Genomic DNA, 17,998 nt, shown 5'->3' with positions numbered 1-17,998 from the left:
TTCCTAAACTATTCATTTTACGTTGATGAGGGACTGAAGTTACTCCGAAACATGTTAGACAAGCGGTTCCCAAACTTTTCTAAAAATTGGCCTGGTGGACTCTTTGCAATTATTTTGATATTTCGCGGCCCTATGAAAATCAAAGAATGCTATAGGAAAATGCAAAAACCACACCAATGAAAGAAAACTATCAAATACGGAAAATGTTTAATGGGATGGGTGCACTTGTTTTGCTGCAATGAAGTCATCAATGTTTGGTTTTGGAGAAAGAGAAAGCTTTATTATCAAATCACAATCATTAAAAAAGTTCTCATTGCGGACCCTCTGAAACTGCTGTACGGACCCCAGTTTGGGAACTGCGGTGTTAGAAAGTTCGTTATATTAAATAAAGATTAAAAAAAAATACCAAATTCAGCTAGCTTTTTGGATCTGGTTGATCCCTACTCTATATTACGTACAGCAATCATTGACATCCTGCACAATAATAATAACAAATAAACTTTACTTCAAATAATAAATCAGGAAAATTACCAGCATATTCTTTTAACACTTCTCGTCTTAGGTTAAACTTGTTGGAATACCCTGGAATCATGGTAATATGTTTGGGTGCGGTTGTAGTAGAAATAGGATTCGCATTTGGATTGGCGTAAATCAAAAGCAGTGGTTGATGGTGGCCTTTAATGCATTTAGATATAACGTTGCTCCAGCGTTTTCCAACCTGTATATGACAATATTCACATGCAAATGCACATGATTACTTCTAATTTCTGAAGACATTCTACGCCAATATGTCAGTACTAACTTCATTAAATTCTAATTTTACTTACTCAGAATGATAATTAATTATCTGCTACAAATTTGTGAATTTAAAATCTTTTAAAGAAAGTTACTTGAATTTCTTTGAAAGTAGAAATAACAACAATAATAATAAATACAGTAGAATTTGCCTAAGACACCACCTTCAGGGCAACAGAAAGAGTGATGACTTCAGCAAACAACACATAATCAAACTTTTTATTGCATTTTTTGGGGTACTACAATTAGATTAAAAACTCTGCAAATTGTTTTTGGTTAAACTTAATGCGTTTTGAGATATTAGGATTTTAATTTTGTACATTGAATAGCCTAAATCTACTTAACAGACACTACCTCGTATCCAACAGCCCAAGGCTGATACAATCATAACCTACTTGATGGTTTTCTGAAGACAGAAAACAATTGACACGCTGACAAAGTGCTTTAAATGTCTAACTACTTATGCAAATTATGTTGGTCATAATAGCAAGAACGGTGGCTAGTTAAGTGAATTATTCTGCTCAGTGTAACCCAGAACGGTGGCGGGTAAAACGAATTGACAACTTAGCCAAACTTAATACTACAGAAAATAACAGCATGGTCCTTGCTTTCTGCCGGGACCAAGCGATAGGCAGCGACTTAGACGAGTTTTACTGTAAAAACAAGAATGAAAACATGGAAAGTAAATGCATGTACAAGTAAGCTGCCTAAGCTTACCTCCGATACTTGGGCATCATCAAAGTAAACCCATTTTCTTAACTTTGTGTGAAAAAAGAAAGTTGAATAATGTTTTCCATAATAGCAAACCATGCCTACTAGATAAAGTTCAAGATGGTTTGCTCGTTCATCTACGGCAGTGTGAAAAAGCTGAAAGGCAAAAACATTTATAATAATACATAATATCACTAACCATATAAAAGCTGGGTAATTCCAGTATACATATTGAACAACAGTTTATTAATTAATTGAAAATAACAGTCCTCAATTTTTATTAACATAAACCTGAACCTGGGGTGACAAACTGATGGGTCACAAGCCAAAACAAGTTCTTAAGAAACCCAGTTTGATGTGATAGCTGTTAATACACAACCCCCTAAACAGTCTACCAGAAAACCCAGGTGTTGTAGTTCACCAAATAAGATGCATTGGTCACATTGCTACAGACTGCAACAAACTCTGTATGCAAAACTAACTATTTTGATTGAAACTTTGTAAAAAAAATTAAAATACCACAAATATTTTTGCGTTGCTTCAAAGCATTGTCTTGGCATTGTTGATAACTGTATTGTTTTAGCACCACAAATACAACCACTACCAAGATGATCCCAAAGAGACAATAGATCTCTCGTAACGATGCAAGGTTGTGTGTGTAGCCCAATGAAAACTTGGCTTTATTCGCTAATTTTCTGAGTATTCCTTCATCTTTTTGTGTTCTTTATCTCAAATAAGTTCTTTTCCCTAGTTTTCACAATAGTCTGACATTGTTGTACAATATTTGGCAAAACCCTACTGCCACATCAGGATGAGTAACTGAACTAATACATTCCCTATTTTCACTATAAAATAAAAGCAATAACAAATTTAAATATGTTGTTACACTTTTTCTTCTGAATGCTTCAAGCAAAATAATTTTCTTTCAAAAAAGCACATGGTACAGTTTCCAAAATATAGTAGGCACAGAAAATTCATGTAGTCAGTAAGTAAAGTTAAAAAAAGAGAATGAAAGGTCAGAGAATTAAACAAAGCTGTAATTTATGGACATAAATTTTAAGTTAAAAACATAAAAATATGCATATTATGGAATAAAATACAGTGGGTTAGTGATAAATTCCATTTATTTTAAACCAGGGCTAACACTTTCTAACGTCTTTTAAAAATGTATGTACGATACAGGTATTGTAAATGGCCGCAAATTGACTGATGCATCCTGTGTCCTGGAAAAGTAAGATTTTTGGTCAAACAAGAAAATCAAAATTGAAATACAAAACTTGAAACCAAAACAAATACTCTAGAATATGGCTGCAGTAAAAGGGAAACCATGTTCCAGAGTTGAGGGAAATACAGTAACATGCTTTTATTTAAAGCAATGCCTTTGCAAATTACAATATAAAATAGCAAATTCCAAGCGACACTTCTTATCATATATATGTGAATCTGCTTGTAATTGTCATGTGTGAATTGAGTGAAATTCTTTTAAACCAGTGCTTCTCAAACTTTTTCAACATGTGGTCCACTGTTATTGATAAGTTTTGCTTTTGAGGCTCACAAATTTAGACAACCAAATTTTACTGATAATTTCTTTTAGTCACGTACTATTTAAAAACAAAATTTAAAAACAATTGAATTTGAAAATAAAATTTTTCTAAAAAGACATGTTTACAATAACTCTTAGGTTCTTCATCATTTAACTATAACTTTGATTTAATTCTAAATAACTGAATGCTTTGTGATTAGTTTAGTTAAGTATCAACTTGGTAATGGACGTAGAAGAGCATTCTGCAATCAAAAAATTTAACACCTGCAATTGCCACATTGTCATGGTCATGCCATTGGACAATAATGCTGTATGTGCAGTGGTGGTAGTATAAAACTATGCAAAACACTCGTATCTATCAATAAATGCACTAAACCAATGCTGTAATAAGCTTTGAAAAAACATCACTGAGTATTCGTCATGCAAAGACTTTCCTCAGTTTGAGAAAAAATGGTCTGATATAAGCTTTTTTTGAGTATCTTGCTAGAAATTTGCACTTTTCACCATGCAGAACTAGGGCTGTAATTTTTTCCAGCTGTCACTATTCGAGGCTTTGTCCAGGCCTAATAGTGGAGAGATTATTTGTCAATATACCAGTACAGTAGCTAAATTCACAGCAGTTTTCGAAAGCGTATTTCATAGACAAGGACAAGATGAAGTGTGTTCCATGTGCCATCATTACAGTTAAATGTTAATAAGTTGTTACAACAATGTTTTCATAACACAGATAAATAACTGTAATGTAAGCCCGGGTCAGATTTTAGTGGTTTAATTATGTTGCTCATGTATACCTGGCAATCTTGGCATATATGAACTCACAATTTCTCATATTCAAACTCGTTTCATTAAAACAGAATTCATTCATCATCAGAATTCATCTGTCTGAACAACTTGCAAGAAACTGTACACTACACTTACATCTGCCAGTCGCAAGGTTGTGCCAAGAGTATGAACAAGATTAACAATCTGCTGAACTTCTGGCTCCTCACTATCCCATACTATTCCAATTGATACAACATCAGGGCAATTCATTAGCACTTTCCTCATTTCAATTTTAGCACCACAGTCGCTCTGTAAAAATACAAAATAATACTAGTAAAATGAAAACCTAGATACGTTTACGATATGTTTCCATTAAATACATAATTTCTAGATTTAAATATATCATGAAGCAATGTATGGTAACAACAAACTGTTACAACGCATTCACCCACTTATAATCAAATATGTTTTTCTATTGAAGTTTGCTAAAACATATAAAGCTTTGAACATAACTAAAACATAACTTGAAGATGAAGGAATCGATTGACTTACTAAGAGTTATGCAAAGTTATTAAAATAGTGGAAAAATATCCATAAAATGAGATTGAGTGATATTTGATGTCCTGTACATATTTTTAACAATCAACTAAAAGATGTTTTTCTAGTAAATACCATTGGATAATAAGAAATTGAAATCAAAATTAGTTTGATCTAAAAGCAGTACCATACAGTGATATCAATATTACTGTGTGGAGGCCTGGGTGGCTTTTGTAAAATCATTACGTCATTCTTAGAAATGTGTTTTCCGGAACAATTGGAGTTTTTAAACTTTCAGTCCCGCCACATCATTCTTAGGAAAGAGTTTTCCAGCTAGTAATTGGAGTTCATAAACTTGCTTTTTCAGAACACTGCAAAGTATCGTTGGTATATTTGAAAACTTGCTACGAATAACTTCGTGTGAAAGCTCCTTATTTGTACGTTACCAAGTCGCTTCCAAGAAACTGTTTCCAACTTAACCGAATGTAATTTGCATTGCAAACGCACTGTTTTTCACGTCCACACGCCTTGAAATGTTCATGCCTTTTTTGTCATATATTTCCGCCACATCGCAGCACGTTTTATAAGCCTGAACTTCTGCGCGAGACTCCCTCAGAGCCTCAGACACAAACGCAGACGTGAAGTTATAGACCTATGTAATACCGTACTACTGTAGTCGTGGTGATTGCATCAGTAGAGATCGTGTAAACAGTCGTATGACTTGTGTTCTTGGTTATTTGTAATATTGAGAAAGTGTACAGCGCCTACAATAAAAGCGTTTTCTGGCAAACGGTATTTGTCATAATATAATAAGAACGTTCGGCCGTCAAAAAGGTTAGAGAATTCTAACCACACGCAACAATAGAGTCAGATACTAATGTAGTAGGTTAACTAAGTCAATAACGTAAGCTAAGACCGATAAAACTCTGTATCTGCATCTGTCGGCATCAACCTCTGCATTCTAAACGACCCCAACCTCCACACGCTAGTGACCTCTACAACTGAATAGTAAAAGCAGCAATGTTATAGACATTTGGACCTCTACCTTCGACCTGTATTAGACTACTTTAAATGTTAGGTTATCGTAAAGTATCTATTCTGAAGCATATTTCCAGAGTTAATGGTTTCTATCTCACTTAGCTTAGTTGAATTAACTGTAAGTTAATGAACATTTGTTTCATCCTCTTGTTGCTTTTACCGCTATACTTTCTAACTAAAGGATCGTAACATCCACAACTATGGTTCTTAAATGTTATACACTAGAGTTATGAGACTTTTAAGGTAAGAGGCGATAAGTTGAAGGTAAAACTAACGTTCAAAATTTCTACAAGTAACATCCCATTAACAAAGAAAGCCACTATAGTGCTTACTGAACAATTTTTACACAAATTTTAAGATAAGAGGCAGAAATAAGACTTGGGGACCATACTTCATATCAAATTAACCAAAAATTCAAATAAAACAGGTTCAAGTGATTGTTTGTTATTTACATGCATTTTAATAAGTGTTTTTTGGGATCTGCGAAGTTTGTTTGAGTTATCTGAAATTCCAAGAGCCTAGTTAACAAGCTCTCAATGGAAACAAAAAATAATGTTAAACAACTTCAAGGCTTTTTGACAAGCTGCACAAAATTTCTAAATGATGCTCTCAAGTAATGTAATAACCTTACCTACACACTGTACACACATTATAAACTAGATTGCCCGCCATCTGCTGGCTGCCATCTTTGAGTTGCTATAAAGATCCTTTTATTTATCTTCGTCTGCCAGCCCCTACTAGTCCACATACAGCGAGTTGTATGTTCTTCAGCTGTGTTCCAAAGCGCTTTCATTACCTCCCATTGATTAAGTAATATCATTGGTACGTCGTCAATTGTCTCCGCTAACATGCCAATCTTTAACAACAGGTCACATAATGTACCTCGACAAACGGCAAAATAGCCACTTTCAAAAATTTATCGCCTAACCATAAACCTTGCAACATAGGCTAAGCGTCTTTATTTCCAATGGTTATTGTTGTTGTTAAGCACTGTCTCGAGGTATTCTATATCGTTGTATAGTTGATTTCAACTACACATCACATAATCACAACTACAGTACCTACTCCTGGCCTATACGTCGCATAGTAAGTCAGACTGAGAATTGAGACGACACAAAGAGCGTGTGATTTGAAATTTGGAAGGTTGCAACAATGCTTGTATGCTGGTTTTGCTTTGCTGGCCGGAGTAAGGCTCCTATATATTCGATTTCCTCACTTGTTGCCGCAGTTAAACAGAAAGCAAATATACAGTTGGAAAGGGGAATGTCTTGCTGTGTTAGAAATGTTGTAATTGTAAAAATTGACTCAATCTATGTCGAGTAATAACAAAAACTTCAACAAATTTCAGGTCAGTTTTATAAATCAGCAAGCGTACAAGTGCTTGTTTCCCTTGTTTTCTCTGCAAAGCGACCCAAGAGAAGGCTAAAGAAACAGCCCCGCCCCGGCACGGTCTCCGGGGAGTCAATCGAAAATCGAAGAGATTATAATTTCTCTGGTTATTGGTTCTGTGAAAATATGGCGTCCTTGACCCCACCATTAAAAAGTAATTGTGACTTACACATAGACAGACATAGAGTAAATCTCACAATATATAGATCAGGGCTACTCAACTGGCGGACCGCAGTCGGAATGCGGACCTTTTCAGTGTTGAATCCGGACCTTATCTGTCTCAGCATTTACGCAAATGAAATCGTTCATCATTAGTTTTGTTATTCCTGCTTATTCAATTAATCAGCGAGTGTGTAAGTGGTAGCTCAAACTAGTCTTATAGCAGTTTTTGTTAATAGGTCGTTTGTTAATCGGGGCAATCAATGAAGTCACAATGATATTTGTGACTTCATAAAGGACACGAGTTTTTTAACAAAACTAAATCCATTATCGTTGATTTGCAAAAACAAAAAAACAGCAGACAATAGCACAATTTCAAACAAGCCTTGCTGACGTCACAATGCACAGCTGCGAGTCAGCGTTTTCAAACATGAACTTCATAAAGAATAAATTTCGCATCTGTATGACCAATGAAACCCTTCACCACTGCCTTCGACTTGCTCTCGCTACTTTATAACCAAGATTTAAAGAACTAGCAAGAAATAAGAAATGCCAAATCTCCCACTAGCTGTGACAACAGAACAATAAATAAATTTCGCTTATTGCTTTTGCTAATACCGCTTTACCGGATTTTGTATATACCGTATTTCATGTGTTGTGTTAAAAAAATCCAGAGATTTTAAAATTAAATTAATACCCATCCAGAGAATTATATTATTTTATATATCGTATTTTAATACATTTGTATGACTGAGAGAGTTATAACGGACCTAAGCAAATTTTGAACTTTTGTAAATGGACCTTTGCTAAAAATAGTTGAGTAGCCCTGATATAGATAGATAATCCAAAATATAGCATTTACTCACAGGACAACTTCTAAGGTCACCCAAATTTCCAGCAACTTTGATCAATTCACCAAACGTACTCGATATGTTCTGTGTATTCCCATAATGCTGTCCCATAGCTTCATTTTCAGCACTAAAACGTATAAGTTGCACTTAGTCTAATGGCTATCAATCACAACACACCCTAGATGTTGTGCCATACAAAGCAATAGAAACAAAATCTATAAAAACTAACTTAAATATAGTGAATTACTTGCATCTCACTATATTTACCATGTTAAGGGGCCATCAAATGCCAAAATTGACAATTTTATGAAAGTGTAAGGTTCTTACGAAAAAAATTAAACTTGGTTTCAGAAGCAATATGGTTAGTGTTGCTGTTTAGCCTGGAGTTACCCAATACATAGCGTGTTTAAAAAGATTATATTGCTGCAGAAAGTGGGTAAAGCTTGATCTGAAAAATGGTAAAACATACAATATTTGAAGTTGTTTAATAGTGCAGTTAAAGAAGTGTGATTTTGCCAGTATAAATTAATACCCTCACACAAGGATTCCCCAGGAGGAAAGGTGCAAGATAACCTTTTGGGGAGAGGGGTGAAACCAAGGAAAGAGCAGTATTTGTATCTGTAAGTACTTAACTATCCAAAGATGGGAAAACAATTTTTGTTAATTGGTTGCATTTCTCTTAAATGGGACACATTTAGGCCTTAAGCCTCCATTTTTACTCTTGCATGTTGTGTGACATTGACAATATAGAAAACGTTTTTTAGCGGTGAAAGAAACATAAAAGGGAAAACCCTTGCTCTAACCAGTCTAACGCATGTTTCAAAATAAAAACTTCAGGAAGGCCCACGCAGGATCCACATCCACCTCCATCAGAATTAGCAGCAAATTTGCAATTCATTTTTTCTTTGACTGATTATATCCACTGGCACTATACATTATTAAAAAATTGTTTTTCAGTATGCTATTCTTTATAACAGCGTGGTCCAACTTCTTTTCATCGCGGGCCAAAATTAAAAAAATTTTTATCTTGCGGGCCAATGTTTTTAAATCAGAACTGAAGAAATGTGAAATTAGAACTGAAGAACAATGTGACATTGATATTAGAACTGAAATTAGAACTGAAAAAAGTTCTCTTTTTTAATTAAAACTGAAATTAGAATAGTTCAAAATTTTTAGCTGTTAATGCTGATCAATGTGACATCTGCGGTCGAGGTTCTTCCTCGACAATAGCGACTATCAAAGCTGACTGTCAGTTCGAGGGCCAAAAAATCGGTGCTCGCGGGCCTGCAGTTGGACCACGCTGCTTTATAACAACTGGTTTAATTTATCTCACTGTCACAAGTTAGTTACCGTGTCTAGCGATTTATTTTTGTTGATGCCCAACCGAGCAGCTTTCCGTAGATCAACACAACTATAATGATCTTACAGTTCGCACTTAACCCGTATGTCCCGCCTAACTGACATACAAGGCGCAGTTTGACCACAACCAGCTGTGCTTCCAGCAAAATGCTGGCGAGAAATACTGCTTGCTTTAAGTATACTTAAGTATACTTAAGAGAAAAAATGATTGAAATTTTGATGAATCAAAGTTTATAGTTACCTTTACAAAACCAAATTACATTAATAGAAAATTGCTTAAAACAAACATTTTTTTGTAAAATGCATAGAACCTTGATCCAGACTATTCAGTAGTAGGTGGCAAGTGACAGGACCTCATTAAGATAAGACATGGTCAGCTGGGCACTGGGGTCATTGACCTTCATACAACAAATTTTGGCCTAGTCTACTTCACTGCTGAGTACTGTGCACCTGCCTTGTGTCGCCGGAGTTATACCCACCAAACCAATACCATCATAAATGATCTATTGTGTACTGTCACTGGATGTCTATGTCCTTCACCAGTGGACAACCATCACATCCTTGTGGGTATTTGACCTGCTGGGCTCCGCACTTCACTTAAAGCTTTTTGTCTCAGCAAATAAATGGAACAAATGGACTAAATAAATGGATTGTCTGCCAGAAAAGTCTTGCCAGACTTCATAACTGACGCCTACTCCCACTCCATCAGCCTACTGTCGCCCACGATGGCCTGGAACGCAGGTATAACTTAATTGACTGCAAACTGGTGCCAGGCATTTCTGCCCAACTCTGTAAAATGGGAAGTTGGAAAGCCTGCAGCTTGTGAGTGTAGCTCTGAGAAGCAAACCGTAGCATATGTTATATCCAACTTTTCCATCTGTCACATTCCCAATCGAACACACGGCCTGCAAGTTTTAGATGACAGTACAACCCAATGACTGCTCGACTAGTGCTCCAACATCTAAGTGGATAGATAATATCTATTGTTGTAGCAAAAATAATCATTTTCATAATTTTTAAACCTCTGTCATACTACAACAGTAATAGCAATAGATCCATTCTGTTGTGATTAAAAGTAAACGCCCAACTCTGTGTACAATTAAAATAAATACAATACTACACATGCATTACATTGGTAAAACTTCTTCCTAAACTGTTAATGCCAAACTGGAATTGAAGCAGTTAGCCAGCTACACGGTGTCAACACAAAACAGTGCCAAAAAAGGGCTTAACGGTAAAATGAATGTTTGCACAAAACAACTTAACTTGAATATATTATTGCACATGCACATAGATTTAGTTACCACAAGGCAGTTGCTGAAACGTAATGAACCATTTCAATAAATGAAAATGGTTCAGATGTGGCACCACAAGCACAAACACTTTGTTCCACTAAAGCAAGGCCAAATTTCTGATGAGGAATGCAGTGAGGTGATGTACAAACATCCTGATCTTCTCTAACACTATTGCCAATATGGATATGTATCCTGTTCAGAATATTTTCCTGCAAAATACCATATATACCGTTGTAATAATATGTTTTAAATGCATAATTGACATATAAGCCACTTCACGTTTTTTCATGGGAAAATGGTCTTGTCTCAAATACAAAATGGCTGTCTGAACTATTTGAAAATCATCCAAAATGTAAGTATTGACATTTGTTCTTATTGGCACAGGTAACGGGTTCTGCGCAGTACTGGTAGTAAATGGATGCACTTAGTTATGGCAGCAATGTTCTTTCTTGCAAATGTCATGTAGCTAATGAAACCAAGAAACAAAGCTTTAGAAGACAGATGTATACCAATCACATCTTAATTCCCAGGACAATTAAAGTGTGTTGGCATGCAATTAAAACAACCATAAACCAGAATACTATGTGGCCTAATACAACTTATTACGTCCATTTTAATTTCGTAAATTTCACTTTGTCTTTAATGAAACAGTAATTCCACGCAGTTACAAGTTTTTCGGCCATACAGTTTGTATATATCAAGGCGACTGTTTTAACACCAAATTCAACAATTAACCAAGAAGCAAATGTCAATATATTAACCTTTCAAAGGGACGTTAGTCATTATGCTAGACACAGTGATGTAGTGTAAGACTTTCATCACTATTCAAAACATAAGAAATCTAACGTAACTAGCCTACAAATGCTATGACAAAAATAATGTAAGTTGTCTAGTCGGCCAACGAGATGTAAATTTTTTTTTGCATAGACTTCTTCTGTTTTTTGGCCTGGTATTTTTGTCTTAAGAAAGAGGCTTATACGCTGATATTTATAACTATATTAATCTAAACCAGCTATCTTTAGCAATTGCAAAATGGTTTTTATTATTTAACCAACTAACAAAACATTCAGCAGCATCATCCATGAAGCCAAGTTGGAAACGATTTTCCTCTTGAAATGTTTCTGCCAATGCGCTACGCAACACAGTTGGTGGTAAAGCTTGATCTTTACTGTATTGGAATTGCTGGAAAATGTGCTGCAATGCACAGAATATGCATGATGCACCCATGCAGTTATGACCAGACAGTCGACGAAAACTTCTACGGAAAACATCCAGGTGCCATAAAACCTGTTTAACAAGTAAAAAGGGAACAGAAATAAGCTAATGCCAATATAATCTAATTTAATGGGGAAAAGTATATTTGCTTTTAGTAATTGTTTTAGTACAAATCTACAATTATTTGATGCCTAGTTTTAGGAACAACTTTTAATATTTAACTTAAAAAAAATGAAAAAAATAACCAGCTAGACGTACTGCAGTAATAGATTTGCTAAATAAACTTATAAAGTACTGAATATACCATATTTTACTAAAATACCAACTTGACTTATATGTTTATGCTGCAATTGTGACATGATGCTTTCCAATTTTGACACATTACCAATTGCTTTTTACTAGGGATGGGTCGATACGAGCCCGAACCCGAATAGATTCGCCGAATATCGCCTTTATGGAAGATTCGGGCGAACACGAATACCAACAATGGCGAATCCGAATACAATATTACTAATAAATTTACTGACTTTTGTTAAAAATGATGATCTAGTTTACCGACAAAGCTAAACTAGAGTCAATAGTACTTACAATGAAGGTCGCTTTCCTAACGATTATGCTTTTTTAATTGTTTTCAAAAACTATTTTTCGAAACAAAGCGATTTGTTTAACGATTACATCATTTTACAAGCAAGACTTGAAAGCTTTTGGATGAAATTTTATTTTTTGGTTTTAAAACGAATAGATTCGGGATTCGTTAGTGTCGACCTTCATGATATTCGGGTTCGCACAAACCCGAATAATCTTTCTCGCGACACATCCCTTCTTTTTACCATGTTTTGTTTCCGCTAAATTTTTATCAAGGAGCCTTACATTCACAGGACAACAAATTTTCAAAAGGCGCAACATGTTAAATTGTTGTTAGGGTAAATTTTCAGACGTAGAATCCAAAAATGCACTTTTTTTCTGAAGTGAATTGACTACTTTTTAAGATATTGGACGAAACATATTTTTGTGTCACGTTAAATTCCCGTAGATTTAGGAAACTTCCGACTAGTCACATAGCCAATCTCTGCTCTTATAACTTTTAATAACATTCACTCGATCATGTGTAGAATAAAAATTATTCTGTCAATAAAAACACCTGTCCATCTTACAGAAACCAAAACGCAGAATAAATGGTCAACCCTTGGTCACCAAACCACTGTCATAATTAATCAGCGAGATAAGAAATCGCGAGCAGCGTAACATGCCTCAGAGAAGAGTTGTAGGGAATGAAGTAAAGCGTGTACGTTTAACTAAAACCTGCTAAAAATGATAAAAAAATGATAAATAGGGGAACAAGTGACATAATGGTAAAACATTAGTACTATACAAAGTTACTGATTGTAGGTGGAATACATCTAAATAGATATAGTATCCAAAAACACATCTAAAAACTATAGTGGTATAAAACAATAGTGCGGTGTTAAACTATAACACGTCGGCATAGTTAATATACAACGAATTCCAAAAAAAGAAATTTCGTGACATTTGTACAATGAAATGAAATATAGATTCATGAGACTTTGAGTAAATTTTGCATAAATTTTCCAGCCCATGCTGTCCATTAAGAATAGTTATGACTGTCTACCCATAGTTTATTTTTACAGACACAGGATGACATCATGATGATAAGGTTATTCTTTTGGGCTGACATTGATTGTTTTAATAAGACATTTGTGTTTCTTTTGTTTTGTAGCCAGTAGTAAAAGTTATCAACAAACATGTATGCTAGGAAGGATTGATTTGGTGGCGACATTGTTACTACGTATTAGTATCCATTGCAACTTTAACTAATTATTACATGCTGCGTTAAGTCAATACACAATAGTAACGTAACAGAGAAAGGCGATACACAAAGGCAATAAAAAAAACGAGGTGCAAAGAGTCTAGACTGTGAGGGTAAAGGCGAGACGCAAAGGTAATAGAAAAGAAAAAAAGTCAAAGTCTAGACTGTAAGGGAATGCAAGAAAGTGGGTGCTGACTATACATCAAACAATACTTTTTGTTAATTATTGTTACCAAAACAATGGATGCGGGCTATAACCCATTAAATAAGGTATATACAAATAAAAATTTTTATGATAACCCGCTTTCAGGAGCGTAATCTTCAAGAGTTGAAAATCGGTTATCGTATTTCGATTAAATTATCGGTTTTTAATAAAAATTTAAAAACTGGCCAAAACAAAAAAAGTTTTGCAACACTAGCGCTGAACTTGCAATAATTTGTCTCATTTTCTGTGTTCATAACCCAGTGCTGCTACGGTTGTATTGCCATTGGGCCAGGCGTTAATGATATTTGCTCCAGTTCAGCAGACCTGTTGAACAGTTCTAAATTTGGGCAGTACAATATAAAAAATAAAATATATATACAAATAAAAAGTGTGTGACAATCACAACTTGCACAAAGGCTAGCTCGGTAACTGGTGCCCGAGCGATGAGAAATCATCACCAAGTTTAAGTCGTAGAAAGACTTTTCTAATTCCGAAGATAAACATTATCATTCCATATCATACCATACCTGAATGGCACTGTTTAAAAAACAATTGTTTTCACCAGGTTTGTTAAGAAGGCCCTTGTTAGTAGCAATGGAAGTCGTAGAATTATGTCTCTTCTTATTTCGCAAGAACATCATCTGTTAGATTGCGGCATTAGAAATCATCAAATTAAAAGTCATAAAATCATTTCATTTCATCAAATAACCTACTAAACAATAACATAACGAAATTTTACGGTTTTAAAAGAAAAATAAATCAAATTTAACAAATTAGACTAAAATAAAACAAGCTACAACTAATTCTTTGATATATAACCTCTGCCAAACATAAACCAAAGTGAACACTTCACTGGCCATAGTTTATCAAAGCGAAAACCGTAAATAAACTGCACTGTATCTGTAGAACACATTTGTGGGCAAACTAACAACAGGTTTATTGACTATAGTGTTCGTCTTGAACAAAAATTTTTTAAAAGGTACTGCAATTGTTAAGTTTATCAACTGATTTGACTAATTGCTCTAAAAGTGCCACAGAAGAATGAGAATAATAGTAACATCAACATTAACAGAATATTTGCAACTATGTCACCCAAAAACTTATTAATAAAAAAACAAAAAAGATTATTAAACTATTTTAAAGTTTGTAGAAGGTGAATTTCTGTTCAAATGCTAAAGACTTGAGGAGATGAAAACGACGCGCATGAATACTGCAACTGGCAGTGCCAGCCTGGCACACATGACACTAGTTAAGTGACCATACATCCGATAAGCGTCACTGCCCAAGTGTATTATGTCGTGTAGATAGTTGAAGAAGACAAGCATTAATTTTCAATTTAATACGGATTGTAATGAAACAATCCACAATCGAATGAAGTTTTAGCCTATTTGCGTCAAAGTGAGTTTAGGCTTTTAAAACTGAAATTTAAATTATAATAGGGCAAAATAGCATGACTATGCATCTTCATTGCAAATCATCACCTTCGTGTAGTTTGTAAAAATAAGATATTATGTTACCGACAACATATCACAAACATTGCTGAGAAAATTCCCTTTCATTGCATTAACTAGCACATTAATAATCAAATTTACTGTTGCGTCCACCTATGGCAGTGGTGCTGGATATAATTATCAAATGGCATTAGGAACACCGTCTCAAGAACACCTGTATTAACGCCAATGCCAGAATATATCACATTCTGTAACAAGAATAACATCTTTCTTTCGAGATTTTTGTAATTTTATTTGATACTTTCGCCCTAGTGAATTATCCACATTCTCAAAAGAAATAGGAATTATTAAACAACATCAACCTTTACATGTTTTCCTTCTTCCAGTATAACCAGGGTTGCCACCAGTCTGAGAAGAATACTACCTTAAACAGTGCACAAAAGAAAAAGCACTAAAAGTTCCACAAAAAACAGACACCATTTGCATTTTGGTATCTCTTTGATACAAAATGGTATATTAAAGGGGACAAAATGCCAAAAGTAGGAACCTCTACCCTAAAAATAAGACAGAAATATGCACGCAAGTGAAAATAAGCACGTTTCTTAGAAATGAACATTTAGTATTTTCTGAGACAACGTACTTGAAAATAAGCACGGAATGGTAACCCTGATTATAGCCCTCTATGATGTTGACAGTACAGTAGAAATAGCTTAGCAAATTTTGTGTATAATGAAACCTGTTGCAAAGTGCCCTTACAAACCACGTTTTTATCATATAAAAGACTTTGCTTATAATGACTTTGTGTTTAAGAACACTTTGTTGGTCGGTCAATTAAACCGCTGTCAACACAACACCATTTCAATTCAACTAAGGTTAACTCAACCCTGGTCAATTCAATCTTCAAGCATGAGCGACACTCTTTTTTAGAAGTGCGGTTGGCCAGCTTTGACAGTTTAGTCACAGTTTGGAGTTTTTCTTTTCATGTTCTTATTTTGTCTTGAATTATACGCAAATATTCGATAGTTATACCGGTAATTGAAGTCTGACAATTAATGCGGATGCTGCACTAAACATACGATACAAATTGGTTTCGTCACGACAATTGATTGACTTAAATTAGCTATCTGGCAGGCCACGACGCCTGCCAACATGATTCAATACAAAATGAATTTCGTGAAGTCGTTCATTGTGATTACCTGGGGTTATTCCCAAGCATTTAGAAATAGGTTGCTTTTTATTAAACCGTATTCTGTGATTGAAATACATTGCTAGGCTAGTTACCTTCACATAAAAATTCGTTTGAATAACATAGGACTGCGTTTGTGGTACCTATCAAAGGGACATACTGCCACTGTAAGAAGTGACACTAAACACAAACTTTACGCAGCTTATTAGTATATGTGACCATCAGAAATTACAATTGAGGTGTTAAACGGTCACAACTCTTTGAATGTTATCCTGCACACTCAGGTGTTGGCTAGCTGTTGCATATATGTACACCTGAGAACCTGGAAAATCCTGCCATGAAAAACTGACCGAAATTTACTGAATGAAGCAACTGAGGAACGTGACACCATCTTACGGAGTGAGGAATTGAAAAACTATGCAAAATTTCAAACTTACACTAAGCTAATTTACGTTAATACGTTAAAATGAAACAAAAGTTAAGCTTATAGTTTGGCAGGACATAAACGTTTTGTTACTGTTAAGATGTAACCGACCAACGTGTCTGGAAGGAAGAAGAAAGGCCCCACTAACATAAAATCCAAAAAAAATCTGATGCTATAGTCTAGGACTAGGCTAATTTAGACAGGTAGCACTAAATACCGAATGGTACCGCATGGAACCGTGTGAGACTGAATTGGAATCAAATGGACCGATTTGGGATCGATCGAAATCAAATAGTGACCGAATGGGAACAGAATGGGACCTAATAGGGACCGAATAGGAATCAAATGGACCGTCCTGAGTTGAATCGTCCTAGGTTGAATGGTCCTGGCCCCTGGGTTGAATCGTCCGTGGGTTGAATCGTCCGGAGTTGAATCGTCCGTGGGTTGAATCGACCTAAAACCATAAATAAAGTAATAAATGTGTCCATGTGTAATTTGATACAATAATATAATCGATGCTGAACTGATTATATCGTGCTGCTGTGAACGAATCCTTGCTTCAACTATAATATTGACCTTTGGGACGATTTGTGCTCAGCACTTCTTGATAACGACGTATTCTTGTTGTAATTTGATATGTCACGATATATTAAGTTTATATAAACGATTGCAATCTTTTCTCGACAATATAAGCCTATTGTCTTTTCCATTAGTTTGTGATGATATTATAAAATTGCTTGCAAATCGAATGCTGCATAGAATACTTGTTTACGGAAATCGGCAAAGCAAAGCATTGCGTTACGTAATCGATTCCTCTCTGCTTATCGTATTAAGTCGTGACAAAAATGTCGTGCATGCCTGCTTTGCGTGTGTTGTTATTCATAGTTGTTCAATGCATTACAGTCTACGATGTTAACCATAGAAAGTGGTCGACTTTATTATGTAGCTGTCACAATGTCTTATTTAATGTAATCGTTTTAACAAGAAACAATATAACCAGTTTATACAGTTGTCATGGTATACAATTGATTCTAAGATTAAGAGAAGCGAAACAACGACCTGAGACTCATTTCACTTCGAGGACATTAAGCAATTCTACAGACAAACATTGTAATTGAAGTGATCGTCCTTACAGGCTAAGGAACGATAAACAATCATTTCATTACAAGTTTTTCAAGTTCTGTGCATCATCTAGTAGCTTATACGTACTGGAAAGTCGCAATATTCATGTCAGGTTTTCATTAGCCCAT

The 17,998-nt window shown here is 35.0% G+C and overlaps 1 protein-coding gene across 7 annotated transcripts in view; it reads right to left on the bottom strand.

Annotated features, from left to right (window-relative positions):
- Positions 1–17,631, bottom strand: part of LOC143469674 (uncharacterized) — a 32,997-nt gene extending 15,366 nt beyond the window's left edge. For 2 of the 7 annotated variants that reach the window (XM_076967439.1, XM_076967442.1), the window contains exons 1-7: positions 14,215–16,972; positions 11,499–11,726; positions 10,449–10,648; positions 7,801–7,912; positions 3,968–4,120; positions 1,513–1,662; positions 532–718 (exon numbers count right to left, since the gene is read on the bottom strand). In XM_076967439.1, coding sequence (XP_076823554.1) covers positions 532–718; positions 1,513–1,662; positions 3,968–4,120; positions 7,801–7,912; positions 10,449–10,648; positions 11,499–11,726; positions 14,215–14,328 — 1,144 coding nt within the window. In that variant the 5' untranslated portion in view covers positions 14,329–16,972. Of the gene's footprint in view, positions 1–531; positions 719–1,512; positions 1,663–3,967; positions 4,121–7,800; positions 7,913–10,448; positions 10,649–11,498; positions 11,727–14,214; positions 17,203–17,324 lie in introns of those variants that run through there. The other 5 variants (XM_076967440.1, XM_076967441.1, XM_076967445.1 and 2 more) reach the window with 4 other exon arrangements.
- Positions 17,632–17,998: the final 367 nt, after the last annotated feature.

This window comes from Clavelina lepadiformis, chromosome 8 (assembly GCF_947623445.1).
Source record: "Clavelina lepadiformis chromosome 8, kaClaLepa1.1, whole genome shotgun sequence".
NCBI classification, from domain to species: Eukaryota; Metazoa; Chordata; class Ascidiacea; order Aplousobranchia; family Clavelinidae; genus Clavelina; species Clavelina lepadiformis.
The sequence above is the reverse complement of the archived record's forward strand: the minus strand, read 5'-3'. Positions and strand labels throughout refer to the sequence as shown.